Source organism: Phoxinus phoxinus (genome assembly GCF_949152265.1).
Source record: "Phoxinus phoxinus genome assembly, chromosome: 6".
Classification (NCBI taxonomy): Eukaryota; Metazoa; Chordata; class Actinopteri; order Cypriniformes; family Leuciscidae; genus Phoxinus; species Phoxinus phoxinus.
This window is the reverse complement of record NC_136881.1, coordinates 18,290,483-18,311,726: the sequence shown is the minus strand read 5'-3', so window position 1 is coordinate 18,311,726 and position 21,244 is coordinate 18,290,483. Positions and strand designations below refer to the sequence as shown.

At 36.0% G+C, this 21,244-nt stretch overlaps 1 protein-coding gene across 1 annotated transcript; it reads right to left on the bottom strand.

Moving 5' to 3' along the window:
- Positions 1-21: 21 nt before the first annotated feature.
- On the bottom strand, positions 22-21,217 carry spag5 (sperm associated antigen 5). The gene is made up of 26 exons (XM_079615442.1): positions 21,062-21,217; positions 20,270-20,312; positions 20,041-20,157; positions 17,900-19,935; positions 17,626-17,815; positions 15,637-15,753; positions 15,466-15,558; positions 15,279-15,392; positions 15,043-15,162; positions 14,291-14,383; positions 14,061-14,195; positions 12,758-12,851; positions 12,522-12,669; positions 9,429-9,479; positions 9,158-9,332; positions 8,915-9,048; positions 8,652-8,820; positions 8,174-8,294; positions 7,727-7,813; positions 5,819-5,945; positions 4,972-5,104; positions 4,729-4,809; positions 4,477-4,626; positions 4,116-4,190; positions 2,395-2,475; positions 22-2,290 (listed from the first exon to the last, which is right to left on the bottom strand). Exons 2-26 carry the CDS (start codon positions 20,294-20,296, stop codon positions 2,219-2,221), a joined length of 4,740 nt encoding a protein of 1,579 aa, XP_079471568.1. The 5' UTR covers positions 20,297-20,312; positions 21,062-21,217; the 3' UTR covers positions 22-2,218.
- Between the last annotated feature and the right edge of the window lie 27 nt (positions 21,218-21,244).

The window sequence follows — 21,244 nt, the reverse complement described above, 5'->3', positions numbered from 1 at the left end:
TAAAAACTTTGGATCTTTCAGAGAATGAGGAAATCATATTTATTTATTTTTTCATTTAACATTGAATATATGAACAGTAGGCTCTAAATAAAGAAAACCATGACATATACATGTCCTAAAATACATCCTCCAGCGGAGCTCTAAATTAAAAAAAAAATTCTAAAACCGATCATGCCAAATTACTGAAAAATATTACAACATTATTATATAATTTGAAAGAATAAACAATTCATATAGCACTAAAATAATTTTAATTTTTTTTTAATTACTTAAGGATTTTATGTGTATATTCTTTTGTGACAAGCTTTCAGTCAAATATGTATACCAGTATATATATAATTACCTTCATTTATATAGCGCTTTTTACAATACAGAATGTTTCAAAGCAGCTTTACAGTGCTTTATAGCATGCAGATTAGCAACTGTGGTTTTTAATGTTGGTTACACTGCACATTAAATTGATGACAAAATGGTCAGAGTAATTTTTAAAAAAAATAACCTTTCAGAGAAGTTCTTAAAAGGTAATTTTTTTTCTTAGTGTTAACATCTAAAAAATAAAATAAATACATCTACATATTAAAAACCTATTCTTTAGTGCAATGGAAAGGTCAATGGATGTTAAAGGGTCTTCATTGATCCATGCAAATAAAGAAGCTTTATTTTTAAGAGTACAGGACTGTTTTGCCACTTATGTTTGTTAAGGTTTATTAGAATTACAGTCTTCCAGTTCCATAAAATAGGTTGCGATCTGACAGCAGACGTATAATATCTGTCCAGTCACTCTCCATTTTGTTAAAGGAGTAATATTAAAAAGACATATACTAATAAAAGTATACCAGATGCATGTTTGCTGACAAAATTAAAAAAACACTAGTGAGGTAAACACTTGCTGCAGAAATTTTTAGTGTAGTTAAAGACCAACTAAATAAATCTATAACAATGAAAAAAAGAAAGAAAGAAAACCGGTAACACTTTACAATAAGGTTTCATTAGTGAACTACTTTATTTAACATGAATTAAGAATGAACAATATGTCTAAAGGATTTATTTATCTAAATGAATGTTCATTTCAACATTTACTAGTACATTTTTAAAATCAAAAGTTTTATTTGTTAACATTAATTAATGCACTGTGAACTAAATAAACAGCTGTATTTTTAACCCTAACTAATATTAACAAAGATTAATGCATTCTGTAACAAATGTTTCATTCATTGTGAGTGAATGCATTAACTAATGTCAACTAATAAAATCTTATTGAAGTGTTACCAAAAAACAGTCGCAAAACAAAAGCAATGCATAAAACAAAGCAATAAACAGGATAAACCATAAACAAATAGAAGGGACTGATACCTAACAATTAAACTGAAAATATCATGAGCTTTTTTTTTTTTTTAAACCTACATACAATGTAGCATGTGTCATGACTCAAAGATCAGGGTAGAGTGTAAAGCTGGCATTTTTGACAAGCTTGTGAAGTCTCCAGAGTTAGTGCTAGGATTAACGTGACATTTTTCAACATATTATACATGTCCTGCTGTATTAGTCACATAATTCAACAACTGTACTTCTCCAACAAAAGGTATGGAAGAAAACTAAAATCTTAATATGGTGAGAAGGGAAAGTTTAGCAGTCAACTGCGTAGGTTTTAAATGGCAGGCCAAAGTAGAGACCAAGGTATTGAGTATCAGTGAAGCAGAGTAACACATTGTGCTTGAATGGGTGGATTAAAACATCACAACGTTCACCAGGTTTTCACAAGCACTGGCATGATTAGAATAACTATGATTAATTACTGGACTATCTGCTCATCAATCAGCCTTTATGTATATGATTCAGACTATGAGTAAACACCTAAAAAAAGCATTCAATCATACATTTGTTTAAACCCAATCTGTAATACAGGAATTTAAAATGCTAAAAAAAAGCACAAATGTTACTGGCGTCCTGATAACTATAATAGTTTAATACACATGTACAGACCTTTAATATAATACAATTACTTTTTTTAAACAATGTGTCGATACCCTAATTTAACTTATTAATCTTAAATTAATTTTACACAGTGAGCGGATTGACCTACACTTCCCCAGGCGTAATGTCTGAAGAATTTTCTTTACTTAAAATAAAAACATATTGATAAGAAAACATGAAGCCTGTTTATTCAACAATTATGCGTTTAAAAATTAAACTGACACATTTAAGAATTTTCAGAAACTCATCCAAGAAATTCTACAAGCTTTTGTAGTTCAGGACAGCTCTCGACAAGATCCGGTACAGAGGACAATGTCTGCAAATAAAATAAATATGAAAAAAGTACATGTGTTAATAAATGTACAATAAATTACAGTATTTTGGATAGATGCAAAAGTAGTTTTTTAAAGTCTCCATTACCTTCCTGACTGTTTCGATCATATCATCAAGCATATGTAGTTCTCTCTCCAGTTTACTCTGGTTCATGGCATGAACCCTTTGCTACAAAACCAGTTCATTTATTATAGAATTAAAATGACATAAAAAAATTAATACAAATTGACATGAAATGTTATTTCTTATGTATTTTTTCTGATCAATTCTTAAATGCGTTTTTTAAGGAGTCCTGTTATGCTTTCCACTTTAGTTAGTGTGTAATGTTGCTGTTTGAGCATTAAAAAGGTCTGCAAGGTTACAAAGCTCAGTCAACTTCAAAAGGGAGATATTTTATTTAACAGAATCCACTTTCCAAGAACGGCAACGAACTACAATGTTCCCTCTAATTCGCCACCTGAGCAAAAACATTCTTTATAGCAGACCTGTACAGCGTACGTAAACACACACAAAAGGTTTCATCGTGCAGTTGTAACTTTTAACTTTAATGTGCCATTTCTATTTCATTTGACACTTAGTGGTATTAATATTTTAGAAAACAAGCTAAAATTAAGTCGTCACTAAATGAAGCACAATTTAGGTTACCTGAGAACTTCTTTTTTACATTGTACCAAATGTACATTGGTACAAAGATTGTACCAATCTTTACCAATAAATTCTATAAAAAAATCATATAAAAAAAATCTCCTGCAGGACAGTTCCATTCTTTACAATAATATAATACGGAAAAAAAACAATTAAGCAGTTGCACTGACATGGTTTGGGACAACAATTAAGTGTTATTTGGATAGTCAATTATTGGCTACAGGTAGCATTAAACCATAAAAAATAAAAAAAACATTTATTGCTTATGAATTTCCCATATTTTATCAGGGGTTTTCAAACTTTTGAATGGCAAGGAGATCTAAACAATCCCCTTGTGAGATAAATTCTTTATTAGGCTTATAATATAAAATATATAAAATAAAAACGAATTGAAGTATTTAAAGTGATATAATATAACAGTTTAAATGCTTTGATTTGTTTTAATATTATATTATTATAATATGAAAACAAACTGAAGCATTTAAATAGATATAATAGCTAAATATTTAGAAATCTGAATATGTGAACTCTTATGGTCATCTAAACATCCCTGAATGGAACCATGGTTAAGTGATCCATTACTGGTTGCTACCTTAGTTTTCAGACAAATATCACAATTAAATGGTGGATAATCGTATCTATAATGCATAATTCAAAAAAACACGACTCTGAAACATCCTGTGAATCTGTTCTTGCTAAGTCTGTGTATGCAATCACGATCCTCTTGTTCGTTAACATTGTCAAGGTCTGAATCGCGCTCGAATTGGTAAATTAATATTTACACTAGAGAAGAACTCTAGGGTCGGGACATTTCCCGAACACGCGCTAAGCGGTGCCAATCACTACACACAGGGCCAGCTGACCAATCACAGCACATTTCGTATTTCGGAACGAGGGGCTTCGTCAAAATCGGCGTGTTCGAGCCAGAAGGTGCTGTAATGATGTAAAATATGTGAAAAATAATGCGTTTTTTAAACAATCAAGCATGAAAACATTCTAGTACAACCCAAAAACAAAATCAAGTCTTTGTAAAAGTACATAATAGGACCCCTTTAAAAAAAATGCATACTGTACATTTTCTGTTCTACACAGATAGCACTGTTTTCCACAGCTTCTATAGAAAACGAATATAATGTAATAATAATAAAGCAGGTAAGACTTACATGTCGTTTTGCCCTCTCCAAAACCTTAGTACGATTTTCCTCAGTTTCCATTAAATTTGCCTTAAGCTTCTCAACCTAAGAACAGAATGTACCATGGGTGTTGTAATGTGTACGGGTGTTGAATTTTTTTTCTTCTTTTTTTTCAAAAGTCCATGAGAAAGTGAATTTACTCATTTCTATTTGAGTAAAAATAGAAATGAGTATTTCCCCCAATATTACATTAAATGAAAAATCATTTTTTACAAGCGAGCCAGTCTAGAATTTGGACATCTGGAGAGTTGGGGGGTATAAAGTGAAATTTATATTCAGTATTATTTAGTATTTCGTGCTAGTAGAGGAAAATCTGGATAAACTACCATACCTCTCTGAGCAGTTTGATTCTTTCATCTAATGCATTGGTCCTGGCTGCTGATTGGACACCTGTTCGGTTGAGCTCCTCCCTCAAGACCTGAGCCTCCACCTGTGCCTGCTGTTCCAGTCGACGCAAATCAGCAACTTCTCGACGCAACTCCTGTTTCACACAACCAGAGCAAATGCTAGATACTATACAACAATCTAATAACAGCACTGATTTTTTAAGTATATAGTCAGCATTACGTCTGTGGGTACATACACTATTCTCTGCTCTGTATTTGTGTGTCGCTTCCAGATTTTCCTCCATCTCACTGCAGAGTTTCCTCAGGTTTCTTTCATCCTTAAAAAGCACAGACAGACATATGACTTATGTAATCACATATTCAATCATCTTATGCTCCATATTCTTGAGTGCTGAATAAAAAAATAATTGCCCCTGGAAAACCAACTTTGAAACTTCAATGAAATGCCGCTTGTAATAATCAGCAAGATGAACGTTTACCTGAGCTTTTTGCTGCAGGACCACAGCATCCTTCTCCACCTGAGCCTGCAAACGGTCCACGTTCTGCCTCAGCTCTGAGACCTCCAGTGTGCGTCTCTGAGACTCTTCCTGCAGCGCCTCCTGCAGGTCACATCTGAAACAGCAGGCTGGAGTGAGGCAATACCTCATAGAAGAGGACTGTGTAAACACTGTGCCTTTTCAGTAATCCTGTACTGCCATACATATAAAAACAGTTGCGTGACAACTGACTATAACATAATAATATAATAATCATTAATTTAAAACCTCAATTTGGTGTCCAACAATGAATATGAGACGGGGATTGCACTCCAACTGATTTCTGTTCACACTCTATGAAGCATTTATACATTTCAATCACAACAGCAACATTCAATTACTCACTTGCGCTATTTAGTTTGAGTTATTTTGTGCGAAATGGAAATGCTAAAATTGTAACTACATAATAAAATGCAAGTAGCTATGCCCTGGCGAAAAAATTCCTCTCAACCACATCATACAGCTTTAGCCCGGTAAAATGTGTGTATTTTTTATTTATTTTTACATAGAAACAGGTTTTATACTAAAAAAAGTAAAGAAAACAACAACATGTGTTTTCATGTTTTATGGGGACTCTCCATAGAAAAAAATTGTATACTGTAAACTGTATAGGCGTATTCTATCCCCAAAACCTATATAATATGAAATAAAATGGCAAAATATGAAATGTTTGAATGTCATTTGTGGTTTGTGCTCACTTACACCATATTAAAGAAACACTTCACCTGAAAAATGGTTTCCCCTTGGAACAATGAGCATTTCTGAGTAAATCTGAGTGTGAGTAACTCACATGGTCTGCTTCAGAGTCTGCTGCTCCGTGTCTTTATGGATTCTCAGTTGGTCCATGGTTAACTGAAGATCTGAGATGGCCTCACCAAAATCAGACAACAGCTCCAACACATGGCTCCGTCTCTCCTCTGAGAACACATGACAACATCATTAAATGTAGATATGCTATTTTCTTTGAACTTTGCTTATGTTTGACAGGGAGCGAGGTAAGACTCAGTTGTTTATTTGTTTTCTTTCATATATGGTTTTATTTGTTGTTGTTTTCAATCAAATTAAAGTGACCCGGCCTGTTATGCTTTTTCGAATATTACCTTTCATGCCATTCGTAATGTAGCTGTCTGTGAATGTAAACGATCTGCAAGGTTGTAAAGCTGAGAGTGCACGATAAAAATGAATGAATCGACTCTGAACTAAACGAATCCCACTTTGTTACAGCTACACGTCAATGGGTAACATTTGCATAATGCCCGCAAACAACATCTACTTTGACCCGTCCTCAAACGCTGTAGCGGTGTTGTGTGCATGTCGAGAAGACACTGTTTTCTGCTCTGCAAAAGCAAATTCTCTTTGTAAACACTTCAAAAGGATGAGGATGTGAAGGGTCAGTGTTTTAAAATGACCACAGCGATACAACAGCAGTATAACCTTTTGATGATTGCTACTCAAGTCTCTGTGAGGTTTAAATGGGATTTACAAAATGCTTATTCCTTAAAGATGGGACAGTGCCCACTTTATTTGGACCAAATTGTTCCTCTGAATCACAAACTGTAAGTATGATTAATTATTGATGTATATATTTTCTACCGGGTGTTAAAAATGTGTAGTTTTGTGTTTTATATTGTGTAGGTCTCTGGCTAGTTCCGGTGTTCTGACGATTTGTGCTGCCTTGTCGAAATATGCTACAGTAGCGAGAATCGATAGCAGAGAATGTCGATTCATTCTCTATTTGTTTCCATAATGGTGACAATATTATCACATCGTTATTTAATTTAAAACAGGGTAAGTGTATGGGGAGCATATTTTGATATGTTAAATGAACTATCAATAATCACATTTGATATAACAAGTAAAAAGGACAATTGGAATTTTAATTACTGTCAGTAATTACTCACCCTCATATTGTTCCAACCCCGTAAGACTGTTGTTCATCTTCGGAACACAAATTAAGATGTTTATGAAATCTGAGAGCTGGCTCACTCCTTCATAGGCTGCTAGGTAATCGATATATGCCATCCCAGAAAAGTTAGAAAAAGTGGCTTGATAAACTTAAGGTTGAGCCACTGTAGTCACTTGGACTATTTTAGCGATGTCTTTACTAACTTTTCTGGCATGGCAGATATCGATTACCTAGCAGCCTATGAGCCAGCTCTCAGATTTCATCAAAAATATCTTAATTTGTGTTCCGAAGATGAACGAAAGTCTTATGGGGTTGGGACAACATGAGGGCGAGTAATTACTGACAGAAATTTCATTTTTGGGTGAACTAACCCTTTAAAGGGGGAAAAAAGCTTTTGGCTTGTCTCCTGAGGCCACAAGAGGGCACAGTGAGCAGAATTAATGCACCATAATCAATTGTTTATTCAAAGCAATGAAATAACATGACTATCTGTAAAAAAAAAATGCATAAATTAATACAAAGAGCAATTTTTTGCGTTTAAAAACATGACATGCAGTGGAATGGAAAAGAAAATCCCCACTAAGTCACAAATGCGGCTCTCTTGTGAGACGCGAGTGCACCTGTCAAAGATGTCCGTCTAGTCTAGCACCTGTTTACAACGAAAACGATGGATATGTCTATTTTTATTTTCAGTTTGAAAAATATTAGAAATTCTAATGAAATTTTACAGCCCTAGTTTAGATCTAACCTGAGTTCTGATATATGACTGTTATAATCTGGTAATGAATATACCTTTCACTTCAGTGTGAGTAGTTGGGGGTATTCGGGTAAAAGCACTGGTTCCACTGCCAATGCCGTCTTGTTGCACCTCCCTCTCCTCTGCAAAACATTAGATAACAAAAGACAGCTGCACAATTATGACAAACAAATCTCAGATCTATTTTCCAGTGATGTAAAAGTGATTAAACAATGAACATAAATTATAATAGAATTGACATCAATAGTTTTGTGTGGGTCTCTATGCCATATTCCTAAAATGTACACATCCATAGGCCTATAGATTACTTCTAAGGCCTTTTTATTCACCACAACATCCACACACAAACACTGTTTGTGATTAGTGATTAGGTTTTAGTTTTGTATCCAGAAACCTTTCACACAAAATAGAAGGTTGTCCTCAATAAATTATGCATCATTATAATGCAAATAAGGCAAAACAAGCACCAAACACTAACACACCTGGATCCTCAGGAGACTCTGGCTCAGGTTCCTGTGTCTTCATCATGGCCACCATAACAGAATCCACAAACGAGCTGGAGGGATGTCGAGATTGCAGTGCCTTATCGGAGCACTCTGACTCCTGAGCAATGCAAGACAGCAAAACAATGTCAACAACAAAAAAGTTGTGTAAGCAAGTAATTTTTTTTACTTTTACAGCACATTAAGCCAACCAGAGCAGAAGGGAGGATAGCACTAAAAACCCAGTTTCATGGAATATATTATGGATTTGTAAGAAAGAATACCCATTAGGTCATTTCTGATTTTAAACTTTCCTGTGTAACTGACCAATATACGTCCATAGTAAATGCAAACTTACAAACCAGTGTTATTGTGTTTTAACTAAAAACCAATTAAAAAACAAAATTTCTTTATCTGAAAATGAAATAAATGAAAACTAAAAAAAAGAAGAAAAAAAAGAAGTTTGAAGCATAAAAACCTTGGAGGTTAGGGATTCCTTTAAGATACTTGTGAGACAGCAAACTCTGTGGTTTAGGAGCATGACATCATTAGACGCCTGAGCCATCTGCTCTCCTTGTTCCAGCAACATACTGCGAGCTTTGTCTCGTGTGCTGTCCAGCTCTTCCTGAAGGGACTCTTTCTCAAGCCTTAGAGGAGGATGGACGGCATCAGAAAAAAAGCCATTTATTCTGACATACCTGCTCTAAAACTTAACAGTGGGTGGAGAAGAATATGCTGTACCGAAGTTGTTCCAGTGCTAGTTTGAGGTCTTCACACTCCAGGTTTCTCTCCCTGAGGCCTTGTAAGTGGAACCGCAGAAATCTCTCACTTTCCTCCATCTGTTCCCGTGCCAGTACATGTTCCGCCTGCAGGAACTGATGGAACGAAACAAATATCGGATATTGTGAGAGGACCTAGCATGGCAAAGATATTGTGAACATGTACTAACAATGTTTTATGGTGAAAGGTGTAATATCTCCTCACTTCACTCATTTCTTTTGCACTGGAGAGTTCAGTCTGCAGCTGAGCCAGTTGACCGAGCTGATGGCGATGAATCTCAGCTTCAGTGTGGAGTTCTTTAATCAGGGTTTCTCTCTGTGACAGAGCGTCCTCATAATCCTCTAGCTGTTTCCTGGATGTTTCAAGAGCTTCTTCAAGACTGCCGAAAGCATTTTTAGATTTAAAAAGTAAATTTTTGTACATTTCTTTATACAACGATAAACAAAAGAGGAGAAATTAAATTGCGAAGTTATACCAGTTTGCTCTCTCAGTAGCTTGCTGTGCATCATACATTGACTGCTGCAACCTAAAGTAGAAAAATAAAATGATAGAAAATAATAACTCAACTGAGCTGCTGAGTCTTTAGCCATTTCCAAGGAAAAATATATATACAGTAGGCCTATATATAAATCAAAAACACCTTGCTGCATGTACTGTTCTAGACTAAAGATCCTTGCACATTGAGTCCAAAATTTTCGTAAGCGTTTTTTTCGTATTCGTGATTCGTTGGCTCTGAATTGTCAAAACACCATTCAAAATGCTTGCGATGGATGCGGAAAACGCAGAAAATCACACCAGATCCGATTTTTTTATGACAGAAAAAAGTTTCGGAGGCAGTGTGTAAGCGTGATTAACAAAACATAAGGTAGTATTTATTTATTTTCGCATACGTAGGAATCATTTTCAGAGGTGTTTTGACAATTCAGAGCCACCAAATCACAAATACGAAAAAACGCACACGAAACTTTAAGGTGCAATGACCTTAACTGGGAATAGTCACAGCACTTGCATATTGTTGGTTTGATTGGTTCTATTGATCTCCTCATTTTTAAGTCGCTTTGGATAAAAGCGTCTGCTAAACTGCACCCATGATGAATACATCTCAACATGTAAAATTAGATGTTAGATTTACCCTTAAATGTATGAATGTTTCAGCAATCATTATTACATATTCAGGTCTTTTGCGGACCCACATCTACATCTAACACGGATGGATCTCTACCTGTGGCAATAATATAAAATTCTCCTGATATTAGAGTAAAAATTACAGAAGAATAAAATAAAGCATATTTTGTTTCCTTATAGAGCTTTGAATGGTTCTGTTTGAGCAGATATTTTATACCATCATCACTGTCCTTGTCAGAGGTCATTTCTAAATACATTTAGAAACTGGCTCATATTCGCGATTTCAAACATATTCTCAAAACTGTCATTTTCAACATCTTTAAAAACAATATTTTGATCGCTGACAGCTTTTTCACCAGATCCACCATCAAGTGACACTAATATTTGATTGCATTTAGTACTTTCTCTTCAGTAAATCACTGAGCCATTTCAAGTGTGCTTCTTTTGTTTTCTGCCTGCGGCAGAGATTCTATACTCTAGATAAGTGGTTCTTCTCACCAATTTTGACTCCGGGGCCTCGATTGTCCACAACAGTTGTCAAAGACACCATGACTTTTACAGTTTTCTTTCAAGATTTACTAAATAAAACATGCTTAAATTTATACACAGTACTTCAGAGTTGGCATTACTAGAAAAATGTATATTCAGTACAAAAATGCATATGGTAGTTATAAGATTATTATTAATTTATATGACTTGGATGATTCTTGAATCATGAATCAAGATGAATTGAGAAATATCTTAGTTGTTTTTGATTATTTTAAAATCCTCACTATTACCTAAATGCTAATTAGCATGCATATTACTAGAATATTGGCTGTTTATTATACTTATAAAGCACATATTAATGCCTTATTGTATTCTGCATGACCATATTCTACATCCCTTAAAAGGTCCCATGACATGAAATTTTCACTTTCTGTTTTTTTTTAACATTAATATGAGTTCCCCTAGCCTGTATATGGTCCCCAAGTTTCTAGAAATTTCAATCGGTGTAAATCGAGCTTTTGCTATCTTTCTCTGCCTTTGAGAAAATGGAAGATCAATCGGGCTGATCTTGAATCTCCTCCTTATGACGTCATAAGAAGAAATGTTACCTCCCCTTTCTCTGCTTTGCCCGCCCAGAGAATATTTCCAGTCCATGAGAAAATGAGCTAGGAAGTAGGAACGCGTGCGCGCGATTTTAGTTTGTCCTCGAGAGATATCATGGCTTTTGAGCGAGCAAAGCATTATAATTGCTCAACAATTGGATGTACAAATGAACACCGAAGTATTTTTTTAGTTCCTTCATCCAAGCCCCAGAAGAACCAGTGGATTAATTAAATTTTCTCTGGAAATGCGCCGACACATTATTGGGTATACATATATACATGTCTGCGACAAACATTTCACCAACGACTGTTTCCTCAGCTTGGACCAATACAGAGCTGGCCTCGATGAAGGTCTGAAAATAAATCGATTGAGCTACCAAGCAACAATTTCTGACGTGTAATTGTTCAGACAGGTAATCTTTCTCTCAAAATCGTTCAATACTGTTTGCATCAGTAAGTCAAGCCAGTGACAAAAATATCAACTTCACATCGTTTCTTTTAGTAGGATGAAAATAATCTTATTTAAATTGTGAATAAATTATATACAGAAAGCGATCAAAGAACAATCTTTCCACACAGCGCGAGTTTATCTAGACACTTGCTAAACTCGTTATGAAATCAATGACGCACGTTACACTGCACAACAAAAGCTCTTACATCATCGTGTTTGCATTCGTGAAAGCATTAGAGAGAGTGCAGAAACTGCGTTGCAATGATAAGATCTTCATTCTCGCGATCAACATCTGCTCAATGCTCATCACGGCAACATTTTATGTGATGGGAATAGATCTAAATACTTTAAAAACTTCTGACGATTCGTTAATCTCGATAGCTGTAATAGTAAAAACCGCATAATAGCAGTAGTAAACGTATTCAAGAGTTTCACATGTAATAATAATGTGGCTATTTCATATGCAAGCATGTCAGCCAATCACAGCAGTGGCCGGTTACACTGAATCTCACACCAGACACGCCCCTTCAAACAGAGCGTTCAAATCAGAGGCTAAAATCAGGCTAGGAAAAATGCCTTTTATTTCTAAATTCGGACTATTTTTTATCTAAAAAACATAACATTATAAGGGCAACCCAGGAAACATTATAAAATAATAAAATAACCCCATGTCATGGGACCTTTAAATCCTACCCAATACCTAAACTTCACAAGTAGGCTCTCTTACTAACTATTAATAAGCAGTAATTAGGGGTTTATTGGGGCAAAGGTCATAGTTAATAGTGAGAATTGTACCCAAATCTAAAGTGTGACCAAAACTCTGAATTGCATCCATTCATTGAGGTGAGTTTCAGCACCAATTTAGTCAACCAAAAGGCAAAAGGCATTTCTGCTAACATACTTGCTGGTCTCAGAGGCGAGGGTCTGTTCAAGGAAGGCGTAAGAGGCCAGCGTGGACGTTACAGTGGCTGAGAGCTCAGTACTTCTCCTCTTCAGCTGAAAGTGCTCCTCCTCTGCCTGATTCAGCTGCTCCCTCAGCACTGACATCTCTGAACAAACACACACAGCTAAATCAAGCAAAAGCTCACCTTTGACTACACAGGGAATAAGCCAATTCAAAGTAAATCACTATCACACCTGAAGTCATGATGGTCTGCTGCATCTTCAAGTCAGAAATCTGTTGACTGGCATCATGCAAGCTTGAACTCACGTGCTCTAGTTCATTTTCCATCTGGGGATTTACAGAAACATAAGTGTTTAAAGAAAGAGAGACTGCATTTTAAATAAATGCATAAAGTTCTTTGGATGGAGAGATTAAAAAGATTTTGCGTTCACTTTTTTCAAATATATTCTCAGATATATACATACTCTTAACGTTCACAACACAAAGCTTTCACCATGTCTACCCATTTATTGAAACTAATGCTTTAGATAGGGAAACAATATGCCTATTCTATTTTAGTTAACATTATTTTTATTTAAAAAAAATATTTTATGGTTTTAGTTAACTATAATAGCCCTGCATCTTATCCAACGAAATGGAATTTAGAATCTTCCCACAATGACAGCTTTTTTTATTTATTGTTCTTTGCCATTGTGCTGAAGCTGAAGTTGTTACTACAGTAACAAATTAACCAGATATTGACCTGACTGTCTGAACAAATGGATCCAATTTCATCAGTAGAATGAAAGAAATGACAGTGTAGACATTAAGTCCTAAATAAAAGCTAATTGGATTGATCATGTGCTGCAGGGCTGTACATACATTTCATAATACATTGCAAATTAATGCAAGCGTATTGTCAGAGTCATGACTTTAAAGAAATAATCTGTAAAGTCTATGGATATGCAGAGAAAAGACTAGAAGCTCAATGGTCTTTTGGTATGTGTGGGAACCAATGACGTTATTTTAATTATGAGCAAGCAGCAGTGATGCCAATGGAAAGTGAAAAATCTGCATCTAAAGATGCAGTTAAATCAGCAAAATTTCTACATGCAAAAAGGCCCATTTTCTACTGTCAATAGTCTAGAAACTCCAGGATCACAGCTCACAAATCAAGTCAGTCACTTTCAAACCAAGCAGTTTTCTCTTGGTCAACGTGGCGATTTTGTGTGACCACCTTGATCTAATTGTGAAATCTGCATGGGGAGAACCTTTGCCCTCACACGAAATTCCAGATTGCATGGATTCCTAAATGACTGGATTCGCAAACAACGGTAAATGTATCTTAACATGCAGTAGCTGGTCAAAATTAGGCTGATTTTAAAACCAAATATAAGATCATTGAATCCTCACAAATTTCAGTCTGTTCTTTGCACAAAGCTATCATATAGCTTCAGATTATTTTATTGGTGGTTTTGGGGTTCTATTTGGTTTAACAGACATGGAACTGAGTATGAAAAAAGACTTTTCGTTTCATTTCAGTGGTAAATGCCTAACCAGGTTTCGCTCTTCAATGGCTCTGTCTCTCATTGCCAGATGCTGCTTGCTGTGCTCCACGGCGGTGGTGGTCCTCTGATGGAGCTGGTGAAGCACTGGGTTTATCATCTGAACCAGCTCTTGAGTCTTTCTCAGCTTCCCATGGAGGAAAGGAGGCAAATGTGTTACTTTGCTATTTAAAGGTTGAGTTAGTCTTTGCATTTCATTTTCATTTTAATGTAAAGTCTTACCTCCGCTAACAAGCTCATGTCATCTTCAAGCTTCCTTCTCAAATGGACATTCGCTGCACTGATGGATTCCATGTAGGACTTGCTCAGATCAACCTTGGTTTACACAATTCACATTCAGAATATAAGGAAATGACACACAAATTCAAGCATGCATTATGCAAAACAATCATGCCATGACTGTCTGTAGTCACTCTTTCCCCGCCAGATTTTCTATCATTTATGACAACGCTTCCCCGCTTTCGCTGTTATACGGTAGGGGGCGCTATTACCGATACACATTTTCTGAAATAGTACAGAATCTCCAGATCCAAAAAACAAACAAAGATGTGTCAGAAACATGTGAAAGAAGATGAACTAAAACTGCCTAACATTACCGAATGAAATGTCAAACCCATAAAGAGGTACACAACTGTGCAAGTTTTAGGGCTGTTGATGGACTAGATCTACTCCATCTATGTTTTGAATGATCCGATCCGGACTAAGTCTTTGAGAAAAACACAATTTTCTCAGCTTTTTGTTCAAAATGTTTTATGAAACGATCAAGTGTTGATAAAAAAGAATGGCTCTGTTCTTTCTTTTGTTATATTGTATGTTCAGACATTCATACAACAAAATATTCTACCATGAAAACTGATCAAAATAAAAAAAAACGCTGGAGCAGTCTGAAAAAAAAAAACTGCAAGGGAAAGAGTTAAGCTAATGGGAACATTATATTTTCATATGAGGTAGTGATGCAAGCAATATGAACAGACCAGTGATGGGTAGGCAAGTTTGAGGCCTGACATCAGTTCCTGGTGAGACCCAATAGTGTGCTCTAGTTCGGCCACCTGAGCAGTATGGTAATTCCTCAGCTGCTGCGTTACACTGAAGGCCTGACAAACAAAAACAATTGAACAGGATAAGAGGATAGGCTAAGATCAACAGCATATTCATCAACAAAAATCTTGTGTTCTTAAGCTTCAGCAAAACCAATAAAATGTCATCTCACCGCTTCCTTCTCTATTAGAAAATCATCCATGCAATGTCTCATGTCTTTCATCTTCTGCTCCATCCTGTGGAGCATTTCCTTGTACCTCCCATGAAGAGACTTCATCTGACTGGCCTACATAACACAGACTTATTATTATGAGCTGTGAGTCCTTGGCAAATATCTTCTAAGAAGCTCTTTGACTTACCTGTCTAGATAAAGTTTCCTGATCAACATTAACAGTATTTCCAATCTGTTTCATTTTAAAGATGGCATCCTCTGTGCTTGAATTAAATGAATTCTGTAGAAGAATTATAACAATTTAATTAAATAATTTAGATGTAAGTGTAGCTTTGAAAAATTAAGAAAAATGTCTCACCATCACAACCCGCATTGATTGAATGCTGGTAAATAAACTTTGAAGAACCTCCTGATCCTGCTCAAGACTCTGAATTCTCTCCAGTGCTGTCCCATACAAATCTCTATATGTCCCATTCTGGCAAATAAAGACAAGAAAAATAAAAACAAAAACAAGACATATTCAGAGATTATTAATTTTTTTACAGAAAGGTTTTTGTGGAGCTTTGATTGTTCCTCCGGCTGAGTAATTTCACTGGTCCAAAATCCTTCTCTGCATAGTCTATTTGACAACAACATATTTTTAATAGGCAGCTTAGCACAGCACTGAACTTTCGGTGGTCAGAAAAATTACTGGAATTTAGGACTGGGAAATATGGCCAAATATATTATCAAAATATTTTTTTCCCATATCATTCTATGTCGACATTTGCCACAATATTAATTTCATACAATGAATGGGGAAGGAAATTAATTCCACATGTTTGTTAGACCTTAAGAATAAGTGTAAACATGATTGTCGTTTTATTTTATACAAAAATCATAAAATTTATAATAAAAAATCATGTATCTATTTCATTAGACATGATTTTTGATTATAAATTTGTATAAAATAAAACGACAATCATGTTTACACTTATTCTTAAGGTCTAACAAACATGTGGAATACATTTTTTAAAATGTAATGGATCTGCATGATTAATTGTTTAAAGATTGCGATCTTATTCCTAAATGACAACGATTCGTCTAGGTCTATTGACAAATACGATGACCGCTGAACATTTAAATCTACATTGGCGCTGCCGCTGACCAAGAGAGAGCAGTTGTCATGTATAGGTATAACTTCACAAACAATCTGTTTCAACCACACAGTCTCATTATTTCTGTAACATTCATTCAAATTAGCACAGAAGTACTGGGACAAAAGTTTATAGCTCAGATATAAACACTGATATCTACTGTAGTGATCAAAACAGAATAAATCACCTTTTGAATTTTTCTTTTTTACAAAAATAATTCAAACTCATTAAATATTTTTTAAATAGACAACAGCAATTAACATTTTGTTAGAACCTGTAGTAAATTACATGTTATTTTGTTTAGTTGTTTATTCAGAATCGAGCGAGAATCATGATCCGTTTTAAACAAAAAACAGTGGGTCTCATTCACTAATAATTGCATGGATTATTTTGCATTTGTACGCACAGGAGAACTTCTCATGAAAAATATTTCTAATTCACAACGCGCTCGTATGCAGACTACGCACATGACTTTATTTCTAACATAAGGTTAGTAATTTGCATAAAACACGCACAAACCATCTCCATATAAGGGCTTTCCGCACACGCTTTCCTTACAGCATTTTGTCGCTCTCGTCAAAATTGCCGCTGATTGCAGACACGCTCTCGCCAGATCATCGAGCAATGCCAAGATACCAAAATAAATGTTTGTTAAAAAACTAAATATAAAAGGATATTAAGATATCTTTAATAATTCTTGAGTTACAGGCATGCAAACTTGGGGCAAAAAACACAAGTGCTTTTTGTCTCCGTTGGCATTTAAAGCAACAAAGATTGCTAAAGTGAACAGATTTAACTAATAGACCTACCAATCTCTGTGTAAAAATAGAATAATGATGCTGCCATCTTTCTAAAATCATCTTCATGGATGGCTCCATATCTCAGGTGAAAATTGTCATTTTGACCCCAATCCACAAACTAGTGGATAACTCAGTAAATATATACATTCTTGACATTTAATATTTTGTCTTTCATCACTATTTATCTTTGTCTTTCTTCAGAAAAAAATATTAACAACATACAAAATGTTAACCGGGGAAGTTTCCGCAATTTGGTTGATTTGATATGGAATGACCTCAAAGGTTTATTATCAAAAATGTGGATTTATTTTTTCCCATATATATATAGTTTTATTGCCCAGCCCAGCTGAAAAAGCTGGAAACTTGCCATCATACCTGGATACAACGCATGTTAGCAGTGGCGGTTCGTACCTGTCTGAGCTCAGTGTGGTCCGTCTGGATGAGTTTATCTCTGAGATCAGATGGAGAAGAGTCTTTGCTCGGATTATGTGCCCGTGCAGAAGTGAGCTGCTGGGAAAGAACCTCCACCATGATGAGTGTTGAAGTCAGTCTCTGCTCCAGCTCTGATCTAGACAAATGCTCCAGATTTCCAGGAGTAAGGCTTCAAAGGAAAAGTCACACAGAGACAATATAGATCACATCAACAGAGTCAAAGATTCATGCTTATCTGCTTATCTGAACTTACTTCCACAGCAGAGAGTCCGTTGAAGTGTTGGCATCAGAAACATAAACTTCATTTAAAATCTCCATGGCTCCTGAAGTATTAACGCTCCGCTCCATCAGTTGAACTGGGGTTCTCCACACACAAGCGTTACGCATCGCAATTGGAGAAGTGCCAACTAAGGCATTGCGGTGATTCACTGGTGCTGAAGCCTGAACAACCACCTTTCCTGACGCAGCCATTAACAGTTCAGCCATCTGTATGAGCTGTTCCTGTAGAGGCCCATTGCCCACAATAGGAGGGGCTTTCAACAGCTTATGATGGTCTGCAGTAGCCCATTTAGGTTCCACACTCTTTTTCTTGGGTGGGTCTGGAGGAACAGGTGTATAGCTCAAAGCATTGGCCAGGGATGTGGAGTTCAAAAGTGGAGGCGGCATGGGACTCTCCGGGAGTTCAGGCCACAGATGGCTCAATAAGTTCTCGGCTGTGTGGTTATTCAAAACACTCCTGCTTAGGGTGGGTGTCTTTGGAGTGCAGGGACCTGTCAGAACGAGAGCACTAGGAAGATCTTGATGAACTGAGACAGCTTCACCAGATCTATTACACAACCGCATAACTTCAATCTCTGGCTGGCTCTCCTCATCCTTTAAATCCTGTGTCTTATCTTTGAGAATGCTGGCTTGATGGGTAACATTTTCAAAAGAGGCACCTTGAGGACAAAGGATTTCCTCAGAAATTGAAACTTCCATGGTCCTTTCTGGAAGAAACTGTTGATCAAGGTGCTCCACATTCTTTTCAGTCGTGACAGAAGAGTCATCCTTGAGCAATTTAAGTTTGTCATTATTATCACTTAACAGTACAGTATTTGTACTTTCCATTTTATATTCACTATTCAGTGCTGAAAAGTGTTGGCTTGACTCCTTGCTATCAACCGTCTTTGATGCTTCTATTTCATGGCATGTGACTGTTTCAGACATTTTCTCTATGTTTCCAATAGTTGATGTTGTATTACCAATTGTATTTCCAGATTTTTCCAAAATACTTGCTGAGGAACGCCGTGACTTGGAACAGACCTCATTTTCAGTGCTTGATATATTTAGGACCTGTGACTTTTCTTTAGTATGGCAGTACACGTGGTCAACATGCTTGTTTGCAGGTGCCAAAGCAGCAAAGCTTTGACCGTCATTTTCACTGATGTCATTTAAACAAAGCAGACTTTGTTCTTCAGCTAGATTCTCCACGAGCACAGACATTTCTAACACCTTGGATAAATCAGCAATTTCTATTTCAACCCCAGAACAACACAAGCTTTTAAATGTGACCTCTCCTTCTCTGCTTAACACGCCATGACATCCTTCAGAGAGATCAGTGTTCTTGTGATTGTTTAGATTCACTGTATTTTTAGGCTTGCACGGAGTACCTCCAATGTCTTCGAGAGTTGACTGAGAAGCGTCATCCGCATTGACTGTACTAATAGTGCTACTATCGTCACATGAAGACACATGGTTCTTCCAAATACAGTAAGAATGGCCCAAAGGTTGAGGGTTTACTGATTCAGCCTCTGTGTCCACTTTAGAAACAGGAGTATTTTTGCATTGTGACTGATTTGCTGATGTTAGATCCTTTGTGAGAATCGATTCATTAGAGATGGCTGAGCAATCCGAAACCTGAATCTCTCCATCTAAGCACATGAGGGATTTGAATGTGACGTTTCCCAGCTCACAGGTGGAAACCTCTTCCCCATGATACAGTATGGATGAAGAATCTGAACCAGTCGACATGTTCCTATAATAGTATGGATGATCAGCATGCTCTGGACTGGTCTGATTATCTTCTGTGCCCTCGGCTTCAGCGGTTTCATTTGGGTCAGGTGGGTCATTATCCTCCAGTGCCAGACGACTGATGAGAACAGACTCATCTGACTTTACAGGTTCATCCTCAACTACCACTTCTCCTTCAAGACACACAAAGGATTTTAATATGACATCTTGATGTTCATCAGTGGCACCAACAACTTGCCCATCATTTTGGACCTCTGTTTCATCAGGGACAACTTCATGCTGTTGGAAATCAAAATATCATAATTTATTCCTATGAACTACACATCACAGAAGGTTGAAAGATAAAGCAAGTGATCTGAAATCAGCAAAAGAATTACTTCATACCTCTATTTTAGGGTCCCTCTCATGCATCGACACATGTTTACGCATCAGAGCTGGAGTGTCCTGCAAATGAAGCAGTTCATTCTGTACATCTCTGAACGGGACTCTATCTGATCTGGGCTGAAATACAAAACAAAAACCTTTATTCCTAGAGCTCAAACTGTCATACTGATGGTAGGAACAGTAGATACATTTTTTATGGTTAAAATATGCATAGGCATGGAGTACTCACATTTGACAAGCCACTGACATATGACATGTTTTTAGATCAATATCTGCAATCACAAAATAATTAAGCAGAGGTCATGATACAAGATTCAACTAGCAAACTTGTCAAAGAACATAATGGAAAATCGTAATGTTTATTCTTTTGTTAAGTTACCCTCGTCAAGAAAACACAACATAGGTTAAATCAGCTATTTTTAAAAGTCGTGTTAATTTCATTTTGACAAGAGTTTGATGAATATGCAAATAGAGAATAAGCAAACAAAATTAATAAGTAAATATTTAGGGAAGGTTAGATTTCTATATACGTTTTATTTATTTTTTATAAATCTTGCTTACAATAACTATAAGCCGAGATAACTAGGCTATATTGCTTTGAAGTTAAACATACAATTATATAGTGCACCCATTTCTCACATCTGCTAAATAAATTATTGAAATGAGGTTCCCGTTTCTACAGAGTAACGTACATTTTTAAGTAATGTTAGTATTGCTGTTTGATATATTCATAGATATATATCAGCATTAAGACATAAACAACACTGATTGCATCCTCTCAAGAAATGTCAACTTTGGCGGTGTCTCAACGCCCAGCAGACTGTCAAACGCGCCTATCAAATCTGCTTAAATACTGTTCAGGTAACTTTAGCTAGGCAAGTTAACTCGGTAAGTTCTGAAACACAGTCTTTATTTTGCAGAATATGAAAGTAAATTGGACAAACGACATCGACTAACACAACATATTATTAATGATTAACGTTAAATGTATAATAAAGTATGTTCCTTATTTTATTCTTACCTTTACGTCTCATAAACCTTTATTAACGTTGCTGCTTATTTTGATTCTGACTTGATTACTATAAAAACACAATGTTATCGACTTAACCGCCAATACGACGTTCAAAATAAAACGCACAAACACCTCATTGGGTAAAAACACCACGTGACATACGGAAACTCATTTCTTCTTCTTCTTTGGTTT

Coding starts and splice junctions, on each gene's coding strand:
- spag5 (XM_079615442.1), bottom strand. CDS start 20,296: ATGTCATATGTCAGTGGCTTGTCAAAT. Junction 5,946..7,726: donor TACTCACACTGAAGTGAAAG/GTATATTCATTA, acceptor ATGTGTTCTCAG/AGGAGAGACGGAGCCATGTG. Junction 4,191..4,476: donor GAATCAAACTGCTCAGAGAG/GTATGGTAGTTT, acceptor TTCTGTTCTTAG/GTTGAGAAGCTTAAGGCAAA.